General features: G+C 35.6%; 1 protein-coding gene across 1 annotated transcript in view; it reads right to left on the reverse strand.

Annotated features, from left to right (window-relative positions):
• The window catches only part of LOC149803214 (transmembrane protein 94-like), a 198,098-nt gene that overhangs the window by 19,829 nt on the left and 164,571 nt on the right, over nucleotides 1-13,698 (reverse strand). The window contains exons 24-26 of the mRNA XM_089952840.1: nucleotides 12,092-12,337; nucleotides 9,795-9,937; nucleotides 4,028-4,128 (exon numbers count right to left, since the gene is read on the reverse strand). Of these exons, the coding sequence (XP_089808966.1) occupies nucleotides 4,028-4,128; nucleotides 9,795-9,937; nucleotides 12,092-12,337 (490 nt within the window). The remainder of the gene's footprint in view (nucleotides 1-4,027; nucleotides 4,129-9,794; nucleotides 9,938-12,091; nucleotides 12,338-13,698) is intronic.

The following is a 13,698-nucleotide window of genomic DNA, read 5'->3' on the forward strand; positions in this document are numbered from 1 at the left end:
TTAGTACCAAAATAATATATATATTTTTAAATTTTATATATATATATATATATATATATATATATATATATATACACACACACACACATACACATACTTTTAGGGTGGGGCCATGAACAGATATAATCCAGATGGATGGATTGATGGTGGATAATGGACAACAGATCATCCGATAAGCTCTTCCAGTCTATGACCAGTACAACTAAAAGCAATCCCCACTCCCATAATATGAAGTGTAGCAGGTTTCATTAAATTCCCACAGGTAGTTTTGGAGTTACTGGCTTGCAAAAGATGTTCAACACTGCAATGATACTGGCAGATGAAATTATGCTTACATAAATTTTCCTCTGAAAAAGCTGAAATAGTGATGTTTTGAATTGTTATGAATTATAATGAACCATCATCAATAAAAACTCAGATTGGTCTTCTGTTTTGACTAGAGAATGAATATCATGCTTTTTTGAGATAACTGCAGTGTTTGTTGACATGTACATTTATTTTTTATTCTGGCATTGACATAAGAGAGATTATATAGTAATAATATAGCATGGGCCTGGGACTTATCATTTTCATTGACATAGGTGGCTTTTCAAAATAATTGATGTTGATGCAAGTGGGTAGGAGTGTATTCTACTTTATCCAGGCCATTAAGAAAGTTTATTTTAGGTCTGTAATGATGTAGAACTGATGTTATTGTAAGAAATCATTCTTTGACCCTATAATTACAGGTCTGTGATGTAGCACTAAAGTTATTATGCACAGACCATTTTTCTTCTTTCAATCAGTGACCTTAACCTTTAACCACTATACCCTGAGACTGAGTGGCTTTTCCTTTACCACAAGTGCAAGCCATCCACAAATTTTGGTAATAGTACATGGTGTAGAACCCAAATTATTGCATGAAAATGAAATAGGACAACATCATAGGATAATACACTCTGCTTTATGGCAAGTATATAAAAACAGTTTTCAACCTTATTGCAAAGGGAGTCAGTCAAGATGATATCTGGATAGAGAATTTCGAAATAAACATTACTACCAAGTTTGATTTAAACTGGTTCAATCTGTTGTTATGGAAAAATTGAAAATAAGTTTTAAATACAGTTGCTATGGATGGCACTGTAGTAAGGGCAGTCAACCCATGCACAATTTGATAAAACGTGTCCAATCAAACATTCGTATCAACTTTGATCAAAATTGGCTCTGTCACTGTCAAGAAGTCAAAAATAGGTTTTCCATATAGCTGCTAAGAAGGTCATACCAGTGAAGCAATTCCCAACACAATTTCAATAATGCATATCTTTAAAAGCATTCCTACCAGGTTTTATCAAACTGGATCAGCTGATCTACAGAAAGGAAGGTTTTTCACATGCTTGCTATGGAACCACACTGCTGTTTTTGAGCTATTCCAGGCACAATTTTGACTGTGCATGTACAAAGAAACACTTCTACTAAGTCTGATCAAAACTGTGTCAGACGTTTTAGAATAAAAGCAAAATTAAGTTTTCTCCAGTCTACTAAGGAAACCATTGCCAATGCAATGGGAGCAAACATGTTTTTCTCCCAGTTGCTAAGTAAGCATGAGGAGCCACAGTGAACACAATTAGGATAGAGTATGTCCAAACAAACATTCAAACCTAGTGTGATCACAAAGCTAGTATGGACAAGATGTAAAATAGGTCTTCTATATGGTTGCTAGAAAGGTGACAAGGGAAGCAACCCTAGATAAAGTTTTGAGCAAGCATGTACTGAGAAACAACTCTAAAAAGTCTGATAACAATTGGTTCAGCTGTTCAAATGAGGAAGTTGAAAACAAACATTTTGTTAGAGCATGCCCTGAAAAACATTCCTACCAAGTGTGACTGAAATTGACCCTTGTGGTTTTTGAGAAACTGACAGATGACAAACAATTGACAATGGATAAAGGATGACAAAAATCTTGCACAGGGAAGTTCAATAAACCCACTTGTTCTTGTGGCAATGTAAGCTAAAAATAATACCAATGAGATTGTAAAATGTGATTAGACAAGAATATTAGGCTTACATGGCTTACATGGTACGATCCATATCAAAGCATTTCTGTAAAATGTTTAACTTTGAACCACAGGTCAAAAGGTTGAGTGAGCATGTTGTAAAGCAAATAATTTTAGTTTCATAATTACTCATCCCAAGTATAAAGAAAATCCTCTAAGGGATTTAGGAGATATAAGCAAATGAAACAACTTAAACCAGGACCTTAATGCAAATTTACCATGACCAGGACCTTGACCACACAGTCAAAAAGACAAGTGTGCATGTCCATAATGAATTGTCTTACTATCATAATGATTCATCCAAAATATGATGAAAATTCATCAAGGGATTTAAGCAATATAAGTACAGTAGTCCCCCTCTTGAAGAACGCTACCCCCCCATGACCAGCAGCCACCCACTTCTTACAGTCAGAATCCCTTGGCACCGACGAACTTGTGTTCAAACACCCCTCTAACGCAACCAGTGGCCAGCTTATTAGTACAAAAATGTAAAATGTTCCCCTCACAAGCGGCCACTTTTTATTTCCAATGTATCCAGAGCCAATGATTAATTCATATTGTGACGTAAGGTAAGTAATCTGATTATCTCTATCATCGATACGTCTTCCAATGTTAAGTTTCCGTTACTGAAAGAAGTGTTGAGTAAAGTACATGTAACACTAAGATTAATATTATATTATTGTCTATAAGAGCTGATGTTTACAGGAATGGGCGGAACAATGTTATGATAGAGTTTTGGGCCTAACACATCTGTTGAGTTCTTCTCTTTGATGATTACAAGAAGACATAATTGTCAAGATCATAACAGGGTCAGCAAAGGCTAAAAATAGATTTTGTGCATTAATACACACACACAGAAATTGAACAAAACAGGGTACCAGACAAAGACAGAAAAATCATGTGACAACACATTTGTTGCTTCCTTTATGAAGGCATTTTGTCCACTCAACAAAAGTTTTGTCTGCATAATTAAATCACATACAGTTAGCAACATCTGAATAAATCATTACCAAACATTAACATGTCATCACGTAAATGGAGAAGAAAGTCGGTTATTCTACTCTACGATATCAGGTGAGGTGGGGAGGGGGGACTTGCCAAACAATTTTATGTAGAAAACTCAAATAAAACAATTTTATGTTGAAAAGACTTGAATAAACAGCATCATAACCGATAAGGATGTTATTCAGCAGCAGTGGGAAAATGGAGCAAATGGAAAGAGAATTATGTATATACCAAGATTTAAATGACATTTTTGAATGGTTTTACAGTGTGCATGACAACAATACCCGCTCGCATATCATGCTTCCATCAAGAATAAGAACTATTAATGTATATTCAGTTGAAATAAGTATATTATTATAACAAGAAGAACCTTTTAATAATCAATGTTACTTTTAATCGAAGATATGAAAATGCTTTGAAGTATGTAGCTCTCTTATTACGTACATTATATATACTTAAAAAAAACGTAGTCCCCCTCTGGAAAGGCCACCTGTCTTATAAGACCACTTTCCCGGTGCAGAACAGGTGGCTGTACAAGAGGGGGACCACTGTAATACAAATACTACTGCAAATACTTGTTGCTGTGACCTTGACTCTGTGGTCAATGAAGCATATGATGCAATGACCTTGGTTCAAAGGGGCATATGATGCCATGACCTTGACTCTCTGGTCAAAGGGGCAATTGAAGATTTTTGCAAGGTAAAAAAGGTAAGCAAACATGTCATAGAATGAACTGTCTTAGCTTTACAATGATTCAAGCCAAGTAAGATAAGAATCTATCATGGGGTTTACAAAATATATACAATTAGGACTTTAACCAAAACCTATACAAACTGTAGATACCAGAAACCTATCTGCTACATCTCACTTCCTACAAATGTGAGCTTGACAAAAAGCTAAATTTAATGACTTTATAGTAATGAAACACAACTGCATTTACAACGTTTGTCAAATACACATTAACCAACCTTAACTGTTAAAATACTTACAGAAATATAGCACAAGAAGAAAAATCAGGACATTTTGAGCAAGGACAAGCCCTCCGGAGTAGTTCTCATACCATGTGCTCTCTGAAGAAGGGCTGTATGACCTGTTAAACAGTAATAAAAAAGAAACTAAGAACCCTACTGTATTCACACAAGTATAGTACATTTTTAACTGCAAGAAGTATAGACCCTGATCAAATGTTGTAAAATGATGTCAGATCTTGGACCCATCATAAGCAAAATGAATAATATAACCCTGAACTGTTGCTGCATAATGAACTGGCAGATCTGGATCCATCCTACGTAGAAATGATAGTGTAGTTCCTGATCTGTTGTTATATAATGAACTGGCAGGTTAGGAACCATTTTGGTGTAGAATTAATGGTTTAGTCCCTGATCTGCTGCTATATAATGAACTGTCAGCTCAGGGTTCATCCTGTACAAAGAAATAACTGTGTGCTCTGATCTGCTTACATATAATGACCTGGCAGATCAGGATCCACCTATGTAGAATTAATAGTGTAGTCCCTGATATGCTGTTACATAATGAACTGGCAGATCAGGGTCCATCCTGTGTAGAATTTATAGTGTAGTCCCTGATCTGTCATTATATAAAGAACTGGCAGATCAGGGCCCATCCTATATAGAAATAATAGTGTAGTTCTTTGATATGTTATGTAATGAGGCAGAAAATCAGGGTCCATCCTATGTAGAATTTATAGTGTAGTCCCTGATCTGTTGTTATATAAAGAACTGGCAGATCAGGGTCCATCCTATACAGAATTAATAGTGTAGTTCTTTGATATGTTGTTATGTAACACTGGACAACAAATTTTTACAAAAGTCATGTTACTGAAATAAAATTAGTCAATTCTTATCAATTTTTATGTGCTGAACACGAATATGACAGTCAAATTGCAAAATTGGCTCTAGTTTTTTTGTAATCTGCAAGAAATTAATGTTTACATAATGAAATGCATTCCAATAGTAAAAGGTCAACTGTAATAGCCTACCTATAAAAAATCAAGTCATTGACTACATCTTAGATTTCTTCGCCTGTCTCTTGTACAGCTGTTCGGGAGCATCTCTGAGGAGTGTCCAGCAGTAGTCAGCCAGCATTGTAGTGGACCATTTTCCCTGGTATCTTTGTTCCATTGTTGCGATATCTTGATGAAAACGTTCGCCGTGTTCATCACTAACAATACCACAGTTGCTAGGAAAGAAATCCAAATGGGAATGAAGGAAGTGAATCTTTAGAGACATATTGCAGCCAAGTTTCTTATACTTCATCAACATGTCTTCTACTAGTTCCTTATAGTTTTCTGCCCTAACATTTCCGAGGAAGTTTGTAGAAACTAGGCGAAAAGCATTCCATGCTTGTTTCGCGTCACCTTCCAGCAAGTTGTTGAACCGGTCATCTTTGAAAAGCTCTCGAATCTGAGGACCCACAAAAACTCCCTCTTTAATCTTTGCTTCGCTGAGTCGAGGGAATTTTTCATGCAGGTATCGGAATGCTGGCAAAGTCCGGTCAATGGCTTTCACAAAGTTCTTCATCAAACCTAGTTTGATGTGAAGGGGTGGTAGCAAGATTTTCTGAGCCTCAACCAGAGCTGGGTGTTGGATATTCTTCTCTCCAATGGCTACATTCTGCCTGTGAGTCCATTCCTTCCTCATGTAGTGCATTTCCCTTGCTCGGCTATCCCACTCGCATAAGAAACACATGTATTTTGTATATCCTTGCTGCAGTCCCATTAAAAGGGCAACTACCTTCAAATCACCACAGAGGTGCCAGCTGTACTTGTTATACTCAATGGAATTCAGTAGCTGCCTTAAGTTATCGTATGTCTCTTTCATGTGGACAGCATACGCTACTGGAATAGATGGAAGAATGTTTCCATTGTGCAAAAGCACAGCCTTGAGACTCAGTTTCGAAGAGTCCACAAATAGTCTCCATTCTTGTGGGTCATGAGTGATTTTTAAAGCATTCACGAGGCCCTCAATATCGGAACAGAATATCAGATTACTTTCCTTTCTGAAGAAAGGCTCCAATTGCTGGTGGCGCTTTCGATATGCAGTAATTGTGACATCTTCTTCTAGAAGATTCCATTGTTGGAGTCTTGATCCTAGCAATTCTGCCTTGTTCTTTGATAAGTCCAAATCACGAATCAGGTCATTTAGTTCTTCCTGTGTTATTCTGTGTGGGGTTGATGATGCACCACAGTGAAAATCTGGATCACTGCATGCTGATGGACCAGGAGAAGAACAGGTCGACTCACCTTTGTCTTCGTCAGATGAATCAAGAGAATATTCTGCTGGAGGTTCTGGAATAGGAAGTCCCTCATCATGTGGAACTGGTCTCAATGCAGACGGAATGTTTGGGTAGACTATTCTCGACTTCTTTCGCTTCGTTATTCCGCCGGAAAGAGGAGGAACCAAGCAGAAGTAACAGTCATTTAGGTGGTTGCTTGGCTCTCTCCACACCATTGGGACTGCAAACGGCATTGATGACCTTTTGCAATTCAACCACTGTGAAAGCTGTGTTGTACATGTAGCACAGCATATATGCGGAGCCCAAGGCTTGTCTTGGTCACCAACCTTGCATCCGAAGTAAAGATGATATGCCTTCTTCACTTGAGAATTGATACTTTTCTTCTGGTTGGCAAATGTCACTTCCCCACAAATATAGCAAAAATTGTCCGCGGTATTAACACACTTTCGAGGCATTACTGTTCTTTATTGTACGTAAATGGATAAAATAATAAGTTTTATGTAACAGTAGCTTGAACTGTCTCGCACAACGTCTAAAATATTTTAAATGCTGAACCTATCTGATTGGGCTTTATATAGTACACTGCTTACGTCAGCTTCAGCAGCCGCCTGGCATTAGTATAATAGGCCTACACATGTATAGTACACTGCTGACGTCAACTTACTTCAGCAGCCGCATGGCATTAGTATTGCACTGCATCAGAAAATGATGCAATCAACTGTGGATGATGTGAGCATGATGGTATTATGCAATGTTACATCATTATTCCGGATGTTGCTGCAGTCCTACTGGAGAAATTTACACAGTGAAACATAGAAAATGAGGTATATGAATATCTTCAAAACGAGAGCCAATACAAATTTTTCACGGTTATATTCGTGTTCGGCACACCAAAATACTACAGATTAGGGCCTTTTCAAGTCAGTAATGATTTCACTGTTGACCAGTGTAATGAACTGACAGATCAGGGTCCATCCCATGTAGAATTTATAGTGTAGTCTTTGATATGTTATTATATAATGACCTGGCAGATCAGGGACCATCCTATATAGGATTTATAGTGTAGTCCCTGATCTGTTGTTATATAAAGAACTGGCAGATCAGGGTCCATCCTATACAGAATTATTAGTGTAGTTCTTTGATATGTTGTTATGTAATGAACTGGCAGATCAGGGTCCATCCTATGTAGAATTTATAGTGTAGTCTTTGATATGTTATTGTATAATGACCTGGCAGATCAGGGACCATCCTATACAGGATTTATAGTGTAGTCCCTATCTGTTGTTATATAATGAACTGGCAGATCAGAGTCTATCCTATGTAGAATTTATAGTGTAGTCTTTGATATGTAATTATAATATGACATGGAAGATCAGGGTCCATCCTATATAGGATTTATACTGTAGTCCCTGACCTGTTATTATATAATGAACTGGCAGATCAGGGTCTATCCTATGTAGAATGTATAGTGTAGTCCCTGACCTGTTGTTACATAATGACCTGGTATATCAGAGTCAATTCTGTGGTGAATTAACAGTGTGGTTTCTAATCTGCTGTTATTTAATGAACTGGCCAATCAGTGTCATCCTGTGTTGAATTTAGAATGTAGTTCTGATCTGCTTTTATATAATGAACTGGCAGATAAGGGTCCATTGTATGAAGAATTAACTGTATAGGTCCTGATTGGTTGTTATATATTGAACTAGCAGATCATGGTCCATCATATGAAGAATTAATTGTGTACACCCTAATAATCTACTGATGTATAACGAACCAGCAGATTTGTGTTCATATGTACCAACAGTATAGACCCTGATCTGATGACATTGTTTGTGACCAAAGACCAGAGTCAAATTGTTCACAGCTGGGTTGGCAATCAAGAGTTACACAATCAAATATGGAACATTTCACAATAATAATAAGATTGAAATACCAGTAAATAATCTATCAACTTTTCTGGTTACATACAGGTCAACAGGTCCTATGTAATATATGTATGTAATATATACAGTACACCCTCCCAAATGAGTCATCTTTCTCAGCAGAATTCTTTGTTTCATTTCTGGTTTTTCTTCTTACTGTTTTCTTTGAATATTTTTTCCAACATCAACTGGCCACTTCTCTTTAATACTGTATTCTTTATACTGTTATGGGGTATCGTTAGCCATTAAACTTCCGGTGAACTCAGTGACTCCCTATGTTCTCTATGGCTGATAAACTCTCATTAGAGTAAAGGCCCAATTAAACTTAGACCGTAACTCCAAGCAGTCTCTGATTCTCTGATGAAATGGGTAACCCTTACAATAAGAATGGGACAAATGATGAAATGCAGACTCAGATTTAAGTTTCATGTGGTTTATTAAATCAAGGACTTGTATGGTATTAAAATTTCAAGACTCAAATATCGGGTGCATCACTTCCAAATAACAACTCATTGATTTTATATCACAGGGTTTGTGTGCAGTTGGACAAACATAAGTAATGTAAGTAACAGCTTTTGTGACAGAAGAGGATATTAACATTTATCAATGTCAAAGTTTAATGTTCAGATGTTATATTAAAATTATTGTTTAGTGATAGACTTTTTGGAACATTGGCTAACTTCATTAAATTCATATAAGTTAATTTCAACAGAGCCTTGAGAAACACTAAATGGCTGTAACAAAAAATAACAGCATATGTACAAAGCCTTGAGAAACACTAAACAGCTTTACAATATAACAAATAACTATAGGAAAGAGCCTTGAGAAACATTCATTTGCTCTATATTCAAACCTGCGCTTATTATTATTACTATCATTATTATTATATTTCCTATTTATATTAAACTGTATCATACATCATTATTTGAACAAGATCTGTAAGAAACACTTGACTTGATCTCACAGAATCCTAAAAATACTGTCTGAATACTATTTAACTGATAAGCAGATATTTAATCTGAAGTTTCTGATTTAAAACCTGACAATGAATGAATAAATATCCATAAAGGTTTTAGTACACAGATGTAGATTTCAAAACTTAGTTTTAGATCTATCCAAAATTTTCTATAAAAGAAACATTATTTTCTTTGCATTTATTTATGTACATATTGTGAAATAACTACAATACATTTACCAACTTCTTTTACCAGCCACCTCTCTTTAATACTGTATTCATTATACATTTATATTTACCAACATCTACCAGCTACCTATTTTTAATGCTGTATTCTTTATATATTTTACAACCATTTACCAGCCACCTCCCTTCATTACTGCAATTCATGGTTGTGCATGTACTACACCCAAGCGAAATGCAAATCAATCTAGTCCATGGATGTAATGGGCATATCTGTATATGGAGTGGGCATATCTGTACGTGTACTGGATATGCATAAGACAGCCTTGTACAATTCCATGAAAGTCTAAGAATAGTTCAGAGACATCAGGGTAAGAGTAAATTGTCTGAATTGTTAGAGCTTGTTAATTAATTTACTAAAGAACAAAAATTTTAACTTGCGTGAAGCTGTAGAGACTGCAGTTAGTGCTGTTGGTCTTGTCTGCCAGGCAGAAGGAATGCAGAGTCAAGCCATAGCACAGCAGGGCTACACAGGTAGGGGGCAGAAATCGGATCAGGAAATATACTATAAACTGTAGCAGCACCTGGTAACAGAAGTTTAAATACTATATTATGTTATTATATTCCAAAAAAAATGTTACATAGCTCCAAGTACTCTCTTTCCAACAATATGATACAGACATCTGTATAACCTACTAAAATTTTCAGATTCCATATCACTTTATAACGTCACAAGAATGACTCCAACCAACCAAATTAACAGTGCTATAAAAACTAGAAACAAGTGTATTATTCAAATAATTATTAAAATTTTAAATTTGTACAACAACAAAAACCCAACATTCTTTTTGGCAGCATTTAAAAACATACTAAAGTAACCACTAATTATTATGTGAAGATCAAAGGCCATTATTTTCATATCAACTGCATCCAATTTGAATAGTACCATTAAATAAATGCTTCAGTCCAAAAAACTGATAAATTTCAACATCAATGTGATCAAGTTTATCAAATAATTCTCAGAATGAAGGATTGAAATTACTGACAATAACGAAATCCAATATAATCACATTAATCAGAATGTAAACATTGTATATCCAGAAATAACATTAGATGAATAAATATTTGTGGCACCTCATCACTGTTACACTATAAAAAGTATTCCCATAACTAATTCATCATTATTATGTATTATTATGTGATACCAGCAGATCCTGGTGATATCACATACTAATTAAAAGAAAAAGTTCAACTTGCCTTCGAGTTTGTACCCATTAATGCTACATTACACTCATGACTTTATTCTCTGATCCCTCTATAAAACAACTTTACTTTCTTCAAGCCATAGATGAAGGTTGCTGTAGTTATTTGGAGCTGAACTTGACAAACAGACCAATTTAATCTTTGATACAAGATCCTGATCTTTACTTTCTGATCCAAAAGGTAATAGGTTCCTTCCTTACCCTTACAAGTCCCTTGAAACATTATTTATCAGAGATATAAAAAAAGAAATTATAAACCATATTTTCCTTCCTAGGTTCACTGTGACCTTGACCTTTAAACTTTACACCCAAATATATAACAGAAAGATATCCACAATGTTTGATGCAATCATGTGGTTTGTAGTTTAGATTAATTTACAGAAATTACTCCTCTTGCTTGTACAAGATCCAGCTTAACTTCTGACTTTTTTGTGACCCCAAAACCAAGTTTTGCTTTCTGTCCCATGTGTGGGCTGTTTATGAAGTTTCATGAGCATTTATGAACTAGTTTAGGTCATTGTGTATAAAAGATTGTACTGTGAAATGTGAAAAATCAAAAATGGGCATAATTATGCATGGAATGAACTGTAATTATGAAAAAAATACCCCCTGTATGGACTGCATGATGATTCTCTCTGCAGTTATGACATGATACTCTCTGCGTTTATGATGTGATACTCTCTTGACTAACTACAATTATGACACGATACCCTCTGGAGGAATTGCTATTATGACATAATACCCTCTGCCTTATAGTGGGAGTAAAAGAATAAATATATTTTCCACCTTAAAGACAGAAAAATGAATTGAACTTTTTGTCTACCATTTCAATGTTACTGAGTAAGAAGAACGTTTAAATGCCATGATTATTGTCCAGCTTTCTTTCTGTAACAGACTGAACACATACAGAACATGTTTTTTTCTTACATAAGAGTTCATCACAATTCTAATTATAAGAACAATCCCAAAATAATGTTCTTTATGACAGTTTCTTATTCTTCATCTTGTAGCATTCAATCACAAATTCTTTAAATCTTTCTCTGCCTGACAAAAAGCATTCACCATATATCTGCACTTGTTTGAAAACTTGTTTGTAAACTTTAATGTCAACAGGTAATAAGTTGAAGGAAAATAAATACCATATCTACTAAAGAATATCACACACTCAAATGTAAACAATGTAAACCCAGATCTGCCACAACAAACTACACAAGTTTATAAGGGTCGAATCATTTGTAAGTAAAAAGTGTAGATTGGTACAAGTACTATAGGAACATGTATAAAAATGCAACCAGACATAACTGAGAAGTCCACGAAGTGAAAGAAGTCTGATTAGAAAATGCTTTAACAAAAAAGACTAAATGTTTTTAGTTGCTTTTAAATGAAACAAACACACCTACACACATATGTATCTGGGTGTACATTATTTACAGTTTAAAATGCACCATAGATTGGGCAATATATTATGTGTGTCACCTCTGTAGATATATGGTCCTTGTTTTTGCCAGTAGCAGCACCCATGATCCTGGGGTCCACTGTGTTACCCATCATCGAAAGGCTCAGCATGGGGATAATGACCAGCAGTAACCACAGAAGATGCTGTGCATCTATCACCACTGGCAACAGCAACATGCTAGATAGCAGCTGGACAAGGCTGACTGACAGATGACAACATAACATGAAGTAGAAACAGTTCCGCATCAACATCAGGTGTGTCCTGGCCTGGAATAGATGTTGGGAACTTCAATACTGGAGAATCTCATCTCAATGTTTTGACTGGGACTCTGTTTTTTTCATTATGGAGAATAAAGCACAATATACCCAAAGACAGAGACATGTTTGAACTGCTATTTGCTTCTTTTACTGCCAAAAGGCCATAAAATGATCAATACAGTGGACCAACTTGACAAATATATCTCCATGTACAGCAACAGTATTTTATTAGTAATATGACAGAAGCAGACTGATGTCCAACCAATTCTCATTAGCAACTAGTTCTTGCCATGGGTCTCAAAAAGCACAGATTTTGTGAGCTGAATTACATGTGTGTTCTCTTAACCTTTACTTTTAGGGCAATAATTATTATCAACTTGTAGATGTTTTGTTCAAATGGTGGACCTGAATCCCAATGAGTCCATCATGTTTATATAATACTTTGCAGAAGGAAAACCATGCCAAGTTTGAGTATGTGCAATACAAGAAAAACAAGGGTATTATTACTAGTTATTATATTATACATGTTGTTTATGGGTAAATATATATGCATTAAGACTTGATAAACAACACCTTATGTATAGCAAATTCATTTATTTCATGGATAACAGTGACTTAAGATTATTTTCAGATCCTTCTGTCTTTGAAAGTATGAACAGCCACTGATGCAAGGAGCAATGTCATTTCTAATCAATGGTACAGCTTAAAATGATTATTGCTACAATGATATCACATATAACATGTAATTATGATGGGTGGCTGGTGGATGGTGCATTATGCATAAGAGATGCAGGGCCATATGAAAAGCTCACATGGTCCTATGGTCAGACAAGTTTACTTGCTGAAACAAAACAAATGACTCAAATATATTACAGTGCTTTGTGGATGGATAACAAGTACTGGTTCAGCTGGTTCAGTAGTGTGACCTCTGCTTTGATCAGGTTACTTTCAGAAACAGCACAGATAACAAGCTAGTCACAACAGACTGATTTGGGTGAGTTTCTTTAAGGCAAAGTAAGCTGATTTTAACGTTAAAGTATTTAAAATGTGCTGAAAACTGAATCTGAGAAGTGAAATAATTTTTGTATTACTGACAAGAACTGGCATTATGCCAATACTATTTTAAAAGTACATGTTCCTATATTTTCACCTGTCTATCTGCATACGAATTTTAACAACTATCCGAATAGCACTGACAAGCTTTAACATTAAAAATGTGCAATTATTACACAGAGAACTTGTAAATTATGTAAATAGCATACAGCCATATTCCCAGACAGCACTGGGATTTTTATGAGCCTCAAAAAGTGTGGTTTGACATCAGAGGTGAGGAAGGGGTGGGTGGGTCATCAGTGCATGCAACTCCCCCC

The sequence above is a fragment of the Sinohyriopsis cumingii genome, chromosome 3 (genome assembly GCF_028554795.1).
Source record: "Sinohyriopsis cumingii isolate HCF-2022 chromosome 3, ASM2855479v2, whole genome shotgun sequence".
In the NCBI taxonomy this organism is placed as follows: domain Eukaryota; kingdom Metazoa; phylum Mollusca; class Bivalvia; order Unionida; family Unionidae; genus Sinohyriopsis; species Sinohyriopsis cumingii.